General features: G+C 40.7%; 1 protein-coding gene across 2 annotated transcripts in view; it reads left to right on the plus strand.

The window, feature by feature from the left end:
• The window catches only part of SYNPO2 (synaptopodin 2), an 88,577-nt gene that overhangs the window by 60,684 nt on the left and 15,224 nt on the right, over window positions 1–12,669 (plus strand). Inside the window, exons 3-4 of one of the 2 annotated variants that reach the window (XM_086612071.1) lie at window positions 3,361–4,154; window positions 7,507–9,695. In XM_086612071.1, the coding sequence (XP_086468197.1) occupies window positions 3,361–4,154; window positions 7,507–9,695 (2,983 nt within the window). Of the gene's footprint in view, window positions 1–3,360; window positions 4,155–7,506; window positions 9,698–12,669 lie in introns of both variants that reach the window. The other variant, XM_086612070.1, reaches the window with a different exon arrangement.

Below are 12,669 nucleotides of genomic sequence, written 5' to 3' on the forward strand. Positions count from 1 at the left end.
AGGACAGAAGGGATCAGGATTCATCGCAACAGCTAACAGAGCAGTGTCACTGGAAAGGGCGAAAGGACACTTGTGCAAAAAATGCACTTGTCTATGTTTAACAGGGATATCTATACAGTATGTGAAAGCCCTCTGTGGTTCCTGCAACCTGCACACAGGAACTTTCCTAAAGTGTCTAGCAGTTCAAAGTCATGATCTGCCTTCAAAACAAGATGCTCTCAAGGAGTATTCATTTTATTTAGAATAGACATTTTGCATGGCCTGTCTGTGCACGTTGTCTTGGGCTGAGTAATGGATCAACGTGATGAGACTGATAGCAGTGATAGCTGAGGATTACAGCTTACCTTCTCCACAGTGCCTAGCTCTTGTTTCTGGTTCAGCAGTGTACCGTTTGAATGCTCCTCAAGTGATACCTGCATTCTTACGTTTTTAATTCATAACATGACTGCTGAAACTGCACCTGTAAAAATTGTATTTGTGGCTGACCCGCTGCGGCTGACCAGCTGTCTTCTTTGCAGCCATAGAAACAGCTCCCTATGCTTTGACTCCTGCCTGTTGCTGTTCTATAACTGCTGTTTGATTTGGTCTGAAGGCCACAGTATGCTTTAGCTGTAAGTGACAGCACATCCTCCATTCACATCATTGTCTCTCCTTGCATGTATGGTGAATGGCAAGACAAGTTCTGAAAATCAGAACTGAAACAGAGTGCTTAGACCACGTGATTCAGTGTTTCATGGAATGAAACTGTGTCTGTTAGAAATTTTAAGAAAATTGCAGTTGCACAACACTTTGAAAGTGACTAGAATGTTCTAAAGGAATTCACCGTGAGAATCTTTGAATTTCTGCTCATCAGCTCACCTCCTCCAAGTCCCAGCCCCTATTGCCAGTATCTTCCAGGGTATGGGAGAATAAACTGAAACACTTCTCTTTCCCTGCCACCTCCTTTGCACATAGTAGCTCTCTCAGCACTACCACCAGAAGGATTTTTTCAGGAAGTGTCTTAGCATCCTCTGAGAATAATGAGAAACAAATCCTTTTCTGAATAGCCACTTGTTAGCAGCCATCTCAAGAAAATGCTGGAAATCATGGGGAAAGAATAATGGCCAATTAAAGTGGTGTTCCAATGGTGACCTTTACATCCAAGCATCTTTTGCTGCCAGGAAAAAAATATTTCTCCTTGGGAAGCTTCTGTTCTGACTGTTCCTGAACTATTCACATGAAGGATGAGATTTTCATAGGCATTCATTGTTGGTCTAATTCTGCTCTTCCTAAGCTTACTGGGAGGAAAATTAGGCTTTTACAGTAGTTTTAAAAATGCTGCTTGGCCTTTGATGCCTACAAAAAGTTTTCCCAATCCCCTGCAAACCACAGTCAATTACTGACCAGCAGTGCCCACAAAATCTTCAATTTACGGGAGGAGAGGAAAGAGACACCCTGCAGGGCAGACACTCTCCAGATGCCATGTGGGTGAGCATCTTACTGACCTTCCCGACAAATGCTGACCAGATGTATCTGCAAAACATCGAGACTGGAGACAGAAACAGAAACGCTAGCCTGCCCTTTTCACATCAGTGTTAGCAACCCTTGGGCTGCTGCTGAGTCTAGAAAGAACATTTCTAGCAGGAAGTAGGGAGTGTGCTCAGTGCATACCAAAATGAAATGCACCATGTAGGGAGTAAAACATGACTCTGAGACAAACCCTGCCGTGCTGACTCCATTATTTCTGCTTCCTTGCTGGAATAACACCAGGGGTGTTGTTCCTGCAGTGAGCTGGAAACACCTGAAACAAAAATCATAATTTAACAAAACAGAATCTTAAATGACAAAAAAGAGATCAGACCCAGTATTCTGGCTCTTGACACATGGATACACATTTATGTCTATATAGAGTAGAAGTATATTCATAAGTAACAAGGGCCTTTTAAGGTGGAAATCTTTCTCTCACACATACACACAATTATTCAGCTACCAATAAAGGCTAACATTTAGCTGGCCCAGCTGCCAGTCTCATATCTTACAAGGAAATGTTTAGAGACTTCTGTAATTTATCTGTACTTAAGAGCAGTACAATAGATCATCCAAACCGCATAATAAGAAGGAAACCAGCAGCACTCGCAAGGAGCTCCCTAAATTAAAATCTGTCTGACCTTTATGTAGCTCCATATGTGGTTTAATGGATGTTACACATTTTGTGCAATTTGATGCAGACCCAGACTGTTACAGTGTGCTGCATCTTTAGAAAAGCAATTGATATTGAAGTTTCTTCAGTGCACTGACAGATTTATTTCTTCTGTTGCTTCTTCCAGCCTTTCTCTGTAGGGGGTCCCAGAGTTTCAGAATACCCGGGACCCACTTTTGATTTCAAAAATCTCCCTAATACTTGATATTAACACTTCACTAAGGATACCTGCTGCTTCCCTCATTTGAAAAAGTGCTTTGCGACCTTCCAGTCAACAGAAAGCCTTAATAACACGCTGCAGTCTTGCTGTATAGAAAAGGTTTCTTCTGGAATTAATAGTAGTCAGTGTGGCCGAGAGTACGGAAAGACTAGGAGTCCTAAGACCAGTAAAACCGCCTAACTGGGCCAGGAGAAGGAATAGTTTAAAAAAGGGAGCTACACTGATGTATATAATAGACTTCAGGAAGTCAAGAAGAAACATGTATTTTTTTAATAACCAGGAAATACTGTATGGGTTCACTACCCCTTTTCACTGGATCACTGGAATAGGCACAGAATGTTTTAATTACGCCATGATATATAAGGATGATGATCCTCATAAGATTTCTTTGAACGTGCATTTTAAGTATTCATTCTCCTCTCTCTGATCCTCATCCAGTACTTACCTATTCCTTAGAGAGTAAACTATTTGGGACACGAACTGTGTGTGAGGATGATGCCTAAAACAGTTGCAGTAGTAGCCACAGAGCCAAAAATTAACCACTCTTCTGGTGTCACACACAGTTAATTCTCTCATGCACATGTGAAATATGAAGAACTATTGTCTAAGAAGTCTCAGTAGCATTTGTCTGGAAACACTGTAACAGAAATTTGTCTGTGAAAGCATACTGATGTTAGGATTGATATAATTCAACACTGCAGAAGGATGGATCGTAGTTCTACCTCACTAGTGTAATTTACCTCTTACAGAACTGTTAAATTGAAGAATTTTGAAAGATACAGAGTTGTTTCCATTTAAGACCTCTACATTCTGGGAAACCTCTACTTAAATAGACCTGCTAGCAGATACCAATTAATATAGGGGAAAAAACGCTATATAGAAATGGCTTTTTAAACTGTACTTACAATTGCTGTGCTTACAGCAGTTTAATTTCTTGAATTATTTGTTTATGTATATGCAGATCCTCCAATGGAATAAATGAAACCTTGAGCACTGAAAGAGAAAATGGAAAGCACGATAACATAAAAAATGAGGACTATAGGGAGAGTACTACACTGCAAATTAACACAGAGAAGGAGAGACCCCATGGAGATTTATGCATCACAGAGATATACAGCGAGACTCACCAGGGAGCAGGAGAAAGCAACATACACTTTTCTGAAATTAAACAAGAGACCACACAAAGCCACCGAATAACTCCCAAAGTGATAGGCACCTCCCAAGTGCTCGTGACAGATGAGGCTGCTTTCAGAGGGAAGACAGAAGAAAGAAGGCCAGGTACTATGGTTGAGCTGCAGTTGTCCCTCTCAAATGACGCACACAAGGGCACCAATGCTCCTGCTGTGACTCTCTTAGGGGCAGAAAAATGCACCCCTTCAGGAAGAGGACCCAGTGTACAAGAAGCCGGGACTAGCCCTGTAATCACAATTCCCCTGGGTGTGAAAGAGGGCAACATCCAGTGGTCAAGCAAAGTAGTCCAGTTTTCTGGTGGCAAAGAGGTCAAGAGGATCCAAGGTGCAGCTCCATCTCTCCCCAGGGTGGAGGTGATCCTAGACTGTTCGGACAGGGAGAAGGAAGCAGCCAGGTCTGTCGCTGAAAGGGGGTGTGTTGATTCTCAAGTGGAAGGAGGGCAGTCGGAAGCACCTCCTTCCCTCCTCTCCTTTGCAATCTCATCAGAAGGCGCAGCACAGGGAGAAGACGACCAGCACTCGGAAAGGGATCACAGACCTCTCAAGCACAGGGCGAGACACGCAAGTAAGTATGTCCCATCTAATCATTTGCACTGCCTGAGGGTATCTGTTGTAACTTTAAACATAATTCCAGAATTTAGGCTGCATTAAAAAAAAATATTTAGAGAGTTTTTCTGCAGTTTTCTAACTTTTTCTTTTAAATGAAGTTTCTGTTCTTGCTTTATATATTTTTTCAGGGTAATACAATGCTCCTGGTGATGAGCCAAGAGTATACCCATGCCTTAACTGTGCTGAATAACTTTGCTTAGTAGACTTCCACTTGGAAATTAACTCATGACTTTGTCCAACTAAAAATACTTACATCTCCAAAAAGGGCTGAATTCTGCTGGTCTTCTAATGTATATTCAGAGGCAATCTGTAGACTATTAACAAAAAAGCAAGTTGCTTGCACATGTCTAAGTGAGTCCTGTGGATTTCTCCTTTTATAGCAAAACCTTCGTGTTGTCATTTGCATCATCTAAAATCAAAGCCATGCCACTGCTCTTAAAAGTTAATAAAAAAGGCTAGTAGAAAAGCTTATGTTGCCTGCAGAAGAGATTTTGACAGACACTAGCATGTGTGTAACTGTTACATGATCCTTTCGGTTTTGTCAGTCTTCTCTAGACTGTAAAATGAACATGCTATTTCTTCTGACTCCCATACTCAGAGGTCAGCTTCAAATGTGTCCAAGAAGTTTACATGAAAGTAAACTTGCAACTGGATCCAATATTAACTGAGTGTAGATATGTATTATTTCTTTATTTCTCTATTTTTTATTTTTTTTTTCATTTGAGATCTTTCTATCTCATTCTTTCCCAACAATGTTAAGAATCCTGTCTGGGGATTTAGTAGCAGTATGTCAAAGGTGCTTGAATGTGTGCAGTGATATACTGTAGCAACAAGCTACTTCATATGCAGTGTTGGAATTAGTCTGCTAACCCACTGCTAATTCCTCTGTAAGCATATTTTTAGCATGATAACCATTTGCATCTATTGGCAAGTGGATTAACCAGTTACTATGCCTAAGTGTCTGTATGCAACCCACATATTTTTGGCATATTAAATAAAGCATAAAAGAAAAGTGCACATGCTTTAAATTTTGGCTGAGACGTTAGAACCAACTGAGGGACTGTGCCTGTCCTTCCTAGAGAATTCCTTGCAGTGTCCATCTAATACGGGAAAAGTACAAAGAATGAACTACATATTACATGATAAACTCTTATTTCAAGTAGGACACAGTTTCTGTCCTTTCCCATCTCAACTACGAAAACCTCAGTTCCTTCTAATCTAGTGCCAGGTCATTTTCCTTAGGAACCACTGGCTTTATCTATAAAAATGTTTGCTTTTTAATTGTTATTAATAACTATTAATTATTATTATTATTACTGCTTGCAAAATCCTATTTACACATTACAACAAACAAATTGCCAAGCATAGGGGAATAATCTGTGTACAGCAAATATCATGCATGTTTGTTGTAAAATTAAAAGTTACAATGCAGCATTTAAGTCTAAACTAGAGAAACACATTTATTATAGGTGTTTGATCTCTTTAGCAGAAATTTTCTCTGTAAATAGTAATCAGATTATATTTACCTGAACAGGTAACATTTCTTCTGCCATCTTTTGAAACTACTGATTAAAGTAACTATCCAGACGAATTAAGAAAAAACACATTAGCAAAATGAAAAGTTTCAATTTTCGCTTTCCACAGAACTGTTTGGGTACCTGCTGAATCCCCTTCCCAGAAAAACACTCACTGCTGATGCAAGTAGCTTATTTGAAAGCACAGAACTTACATGCTTTCTGTTTGCAGAGGGACTCTAACACTAAAGCCCGTACTTCGGGAAAATGTCTTCACTGACCGTTGTAAGCATTTGGATTGCCAAAGGACTGAGCCAAGCATTTTGTGATTCGGCCCTCTCGCAATAAAATATCACAAATTGCTGGTACGGTGGCCATGCTCTTTTCTCTTTTATAGGTTTTTGTGAGAACCATGAGTCCAGTCATGCTGCCATGTGGCATAATGGCAAAACTCCAGTTGTCTTTAATAGGAGAAGTATCAGACTCCATCTACTGACATGGCTGAAAAGATCGTTAATAGAATGATCACATGGCTTTCTTTAATGAGTTTGCTTTACTTATGCTAACAAAAAATACTAGATAAATTACTGTTCTATTTTCATAGATCAGAGGCACATTTTTTCTTTTTGCAATTAAGTGGAAGGGGACCATTTATTTAGGGAGGAACAGCTTTAAATTCTAGCGTTTTGACAGGGAGAAGCTATTGAGGCTGTCATTCATGAGATGATGTTGTAGAATACAAGGAAGAGAAAGAAACAGGGACACCACCTGACTAGCGTTGCCCCATGAGGCACGTGCTCCATGTCACACAACGAGGAAGCAGTCATGCTGATGTACACTGCATCTACTCCTGTTCGACACGACTTGATGAAAACTATGTAATTTATGCTTTAAGACATATGTATTACTGATATATGATAGCAAATACTCGAGAAGTTAGCTGAGCCTAGTTCAGTTTAGCTGATTCAGCTGAGCTGATTCAGTTCTTAAATGTGTATTCATTCTTGCCACATTTTCAAAAGAAATATTCTAGAGCTGTTACGTCCTATACAATTTTGGATTATGTTTCAGACAAGTAATGCTTGTTAAAAGACTGAAACCTGCTTTCATTGAGTACCATTGCCAAACTCCCATGTCTTCCAAGGGCTGAAAGTTAATGCTGAGAGTTTCTGTGTATGCCTTTGTGATGTAAAATCAAGTAGCTAATACATATCTACTTCTAGCAACTATATACATTTTTAATTCATATGAGTAAAATAAACACATAAATAGCAGACGCTACCACCATCAGATAGAACACACCCTGTTTCATTTGGCCTCAGATGTTAAGAAGCCATGGGCCTGGCTGGCTGCGAATGTCTGCTGTAAGCCTACAAACTGTGGTCAAACACTTGCTAAATACCAGACCCTAGAAATTGAATAAATGAGAAAATACCATCTGCCTGTTGCTGCTGAGATGACTTACAAGAATACAAATCGAGAACGGTAGAAATAAAGACACATGCAACATTCCTGTCGAGCTAAGAAAGTCCTAAAGAAAGTGATGTAGCCTTTGAACTTGCATGGGTGTGACTCTAAGGAATGCTGGGTATGGATTTTTCAACACAGTTGATATTGTGGGAAAAGCTTAAGTATAACGATCTCTCCATACAAAAGAAAACAAAAAATTCAATATGGAGGAAGGGGTCAGTGGGTAAATTTCATTAGAGGTAAATACAGAACTGTTTGTTATTTGTCTTCTTGTATTTTTCTGGGTTGCATGTAATGAAGTGTGCACTTCAACTGTCTCCATAGGGCTCCGGCGAAGTGAGAGTCTGTCGGAGAAGCAGGTCAAAGAAGCCAAATCTAAATGTAAAAGTATTGCATTGCTGCTGACAGCAGCTCCCAATCCCAATTCCAAGGGGGTGTTGATGTTCAAGAAGCGTCGTCAAAGGGCGAGGAAATATACTTTAGTCAGCTACGGTACTGGGGAGTTAGAACGTGACGAAGACGAGGGTGAAGAAGGTGAAGGCGAAGGTGAAGAGGGGGACAAAGAAAACACTTTTGAAGTGAGTTTGCTTGCAACGAGCGAGTCAGAAATAGATGAAGATTTCTTCTCTGACATTGAAAACGAGGGTAAGATTGTGACGTTTGACTGGGACAGTGGTCTACTTGAGGTTGAAAAGAAAACAAAAAGTGGAGACGAGATGCAGACGCTTCCAGAGAGCACAGGTAAAGGGGCCCTCATGTTTGCCAAGAGACGGCAGAGGATGGATCAGATTACAGCTGAGCAAGAGGAGATGAAGGCACGGACAACGCATACAGAGGAACGAAGGGAAGCCACCATGTCAGAGAACTTCCAGAAAGTAAGCTCTTCTGTCTATCAAACAAAAGAGGAAGAAGTGTCAAGACAGCAGACCTGCGTGAGCAAAAGCTACGCAGACGTGAGCCATAATCACAGCAAAATGGTACAACAAAATGGCTTTGGCTTAGCACCAGACACAAACCTCTCTTTTCAGTCCTCTGAAGCCCAAAAAGCAATGTCTTTGAATAAAACAGCTAAGCCCTTTCCTTCTGGGGTTCAAAACCGAGCAGCTGCACCATTTTCACCCATAAGAAATGTCACTAGTCCTCTTTCAGATATCCCAGCACCACCTCCTTACTGCTCTATCAGCCCACCACCTGAGGCTTTATACAGACCTGTTTCAGCTCCTGTAGCCAGCAGAGCTGCCCCAAGCGTGTGGTCACTCACCGAGCCAACAGAACACATAGCATCCAGAGATGAAAGGATTGCGGTGCCAGCCAAAAGAACTGGCATACTGCAAGAGGCAAAGAGAAGAAGCACTTCAAAACCTATGTTCACTTTCAAAGAAACACCCAAAGTGAGTCCTAATCCTGCCCTGTTGTCCCTTGTACACAATGCAGAGGGCAAAAAAGGTACCGGAGCTGGTTTTGAATCAGGACCTGAAGAAGACTACCTCAGTTTAGGAGCAGAAGCTTGCAATTTCATGCAGACTCAAGCATCGAAACAAAAGGCCCCTCCTCCTGTTGCTCCAAAGCCTTCACTCAAGGTCTCTCCTACTGCCAGTACTCCAGTTTCACCAGTTTGGTCACCTTCAGCTGCAGCTTCCAACAAGGCTCCTTGTTTCCCAGCACCAGCCTCACCTCAGGCAGCATATCCTGCACCACTCAAATCTCCACAGTACCCTCTTTCTCCTGCCCATCCCCCAAGCACTCTCAATCTAGCTGGTCCTTTCAAAGGGCCTCAGGCAACCCTAGCAAGTCCAAACCATACACCCAAGACAACACCAGTCACACCAAGTGCTGGCGGGACAAAGCCACCCTTTGAGATGCCACCAGCTATGAGTGGAAAAGGAGCACAGTTATTTGCCAGAAGGCACTCTCGAATGGAGAAGTATGTGGTAGATTCAGAAACTGTGCAGGCAAACATGGCGCGAGCCCCATCTCCAACTCCATCTTTACCAGCTTCTTGGAAATATTCATCTAATGTCCGAGCACCTCCGCCTGTTGCTTATAATCCCATCCACTGCCCATCTTACCCTCCTGCTGCTACCAAGCCCTCCTCTAAGTCCACTGCTGCTACCAAAAATACAAAAAGAAAACCTAAGAAAGGTCTCAATGCTTTGGATATTATGAAACATCAACCTTATCAACTTGATGCATCTTTATTTACTTTTCAACCTCCCAGTCCTAAGGAAAGCCTTGGTATTAAGCAGATATCGAAGCTGTCCACTTCAAAGCAAGCTCTACCTTTAAGACCACCTAGTGCTGGCTCTCCTACTAATGCCCGGGCATCTTCAGTGTACTCCGTGCCAGCCTACAGTACACAACCTTCCTTCCAGTCAAATGCCTCTATCCCAGTAAATGAATCATATTCATCTACAGGCTACTCTGCATTTTCTAAGCCAGAAACCACCACATCTTCTTTGTTTACTGCTCCGAGGCCCAAATTTTCAGCAAAGAAAGCTGGCGTCATTGCACAGGTGTGGAAGCCATCAATTATTGAGGAGTAAACCTTATAGCTGAAACTTAGTGTCCCCTTTTGCTTGCGACCAATTGTTTGCAGTGGTAACCTGGCACAGAAACAGAGCCAATACTGTTCCTTAGCTTACTTAATAATGTCAGATGCATCACCTCAAATCTGGGTCCAAAATATTTGAAGTTTTTTAAGGAATCAAAATAGATACAAATTTTAGCATGTTTATGCATATTACCAGATGCTTTATACACATAACATCCTGAAATGAATAAGTACCACCGTATTAAGCAAGCAGGACACTAGGTTTTTGCTTTAGGACTACTACAACAGAAACAACAGTAAGCAATATTCCTGGTATGTCAAATTAACAGAGAAGAGCTTTCTTTCTGCTCCCCTCCCCAGCTGTGTTCTAATGACCTAGGGATATAAGGTCTTTTTTTTTTTTTTTTTTTTTTTAAAGAAGTGCCTTATTAAATCATATCAATAGTAATATGTATTACTAGTTAGCATAAAATAGAGACAACATTAGACTCTGACTGATCACTTGCAAACTACAACTGGATAGACCTTTGGCCCGCACAGAGCCCCACTGAATTCAGTCGGAATCTGTCCTGGCTCAAAGGTCCTTCCACAAGAATCTGGTTGATCAGCCAGGGGCTTAGTTTGTAAGCTATGTGGATCAGCTGTGATCCAAAATCATGAATTGCCTCTGTGATTTCACAGAGAACATCCTATAAGAGATGCTGGAGCGTTCTGAAGACTAAAAGAGATGGAAAGACAGCTGGAAAAATTGCTAAAGATTTCCCATTTTGGGGAAATTTGACATCCCCAGTGCATATTTGCATATTTTTTAGCCAAAGGTTGCCTTGAATCCAGCAAGTAAGATAGAAGCCGGTAAATCAAAATTATGAAGAGTCAGAGAGGTGAGCTGGGTTTTGCAGCTACAGCGTAACGCAATGGTTTCTTGTGAAAGCACAGTGACTGAGAACTGAAGAGACACGTACATTCAAGAGCACTGATTCTTGCAGCCAGAGTAGTACATGCCACAGAAATCAGCACTTAACAGTAAATCGAACATATGACCATGTTTTCCTATTGGTCTCCTGTACACATTTTAGTATTTTCACTTGGGGCTTTACAGTGCCTTTTCCCACTTTAAATCTTTTTACTCTGGTCTTTTACTTTCACCTTTTACTAGTTGTATCAGGGACTAAGTATTGAAATACTGCTACTGTAGAAAATTCTTAGAGTCTGTGGTCTTGAAACTTATTGTATAATATTGCAGTAAATACACAGTCTTGCCGAAATCAAGGAACTATATTTGAATAGTTTTTCAGCAAGCAGTCCTATTAACACCAGTGGTGCTAGGTCTGAAACAAGGTGGTGTTTCATGCAACTAAGGGTATCAAAATCCATCCCACGTGTGAAGCTCAAGATTAAAGTATTGCTCTGTGAATAAAGGTGGCAGAATCTGTTGTATTTGTTTAAACTACCATTCAGCTAGCTACAGATCAGATTATGGATCTTTTATATCATAGATGTTTTAATAGAACTATCTATCCTGATGAAGAAAACATTCCCCTGTATGAACAAAATCTCCTTAGTTTGGTCCCATGGTAGTAACTCAAACTGCAGTCTAAGTTGAGAAGAATGCATTTGGTTGTACACGCAGAAAGCAGGCTGGAATCAAAGTCAAATCAAGCCAACAAAAATCACTCCTTTGAGTTCTGGGTCTCCAAAATCCTACTCTCCCCTTTAAATTTTGGATGGGATACTGACTGCATTAGTAGAAAATGACCAAGTGATCCATTTCCCTCTTAAAATTCAGGAGAATAATGGGAAATTTGAAAAAAAAAATAGTTTGGAAAACTCAAGAATTATACCACATTTACCTGGAAGGAGAAAGTAGCAGTATTTTAATCCTTTGGAGATCTCCCTTCTATCTGTTTTTCACTGTCAATATCTGTATTTTTCTTTTGTCATTAAACTTGTCCCTTTTCTCTCTGCCTGTTTGAGGTTTTTCCTTTGGTTTGGTTGCTATTTTTTTGTTTCTCTTAACAAGTATAGACTGACAGTATATTTTAGGGGAAATCTATTTTCTATGCTATTCTATCACTATGAAATCTCCCTCCCCTCTCCTTTCCTCTCCTTCCTTTTCCTCTTCCCTTTCCCCTTTCCCTTCCCTTCCCTCCCTCCTTCCTTCTCCTCTACGAAAAGTTTTATCTGAAGTTATCTAAACTATTTGAGGTAGAAGTTTAAGATACTAGTTTCTACCTGGAATAAAGATATCTTTCCAAAGATAAGTAGTGCTGCTAGAGAGATACACAGAAATCCAATCAGCCTCATATTGCCTTATGAGTCTTTAATTACAATCTCCTCCTGTAAAATGCATCTGTAAATTATAATCATACCTCTGTGCTTGTTCACGCTACCACCCCAAGAATATTTCCTTTATGAGGAGATTTTTAGCAGTTTTGTACATTCACCACAAGTGTTGATGTTGACGCATGTGGCTACTAACAAGATACTGCAGCTTACACGGCACAGCCACCAGTTCATACCAGGCTCAGGAATTCATCACCAGCTTCTGAGTATCCTGTGCGAAACATGGGCATTAGCAAAATGTAACTTCTAGCATACGTATGCCTATATGGCGAATCACTTTCCCAGTGAAAAATAGTAAGTGCTATTATTCTAATTATCAGCAGAAGAAACAAGATGTAAAGCTGGGATATATTCTCGTGCGAAGGAAATCAGCTCTGCAGAAAGAAGTTAAGTTAATAGGAGCTAGAGGAGAGCTGTGGACTGAAACAGAACGTTTCAGTTTCCTGAGTCATCTGTCTAGAACTAAATTCATCCAAAAGACAGAAATGTGTAATTGTCATCTTTAAAAGTCATTTTGCTATTTCTTTCAGTTTCAGCACAACCCAACAGTTCACTTAGGAAGTCAACTAAATCATATGCATGTTTACAGCAAT

The sequence above is a fragment of the Tauraco erythrolophus genome, chromosome 5, assembly GCF_009769465.1.
Source record: "Tauraco erythrolophus isolate bTauEry1 chromosome 5, bTauEry1.pri, whole genome shotgun sequence".
NCBI lineage: Eukaryota > Metazoa > Chordata > Aves > Musophagiformes > Musophagidae > Tauraco > Tauraco erythrolophus.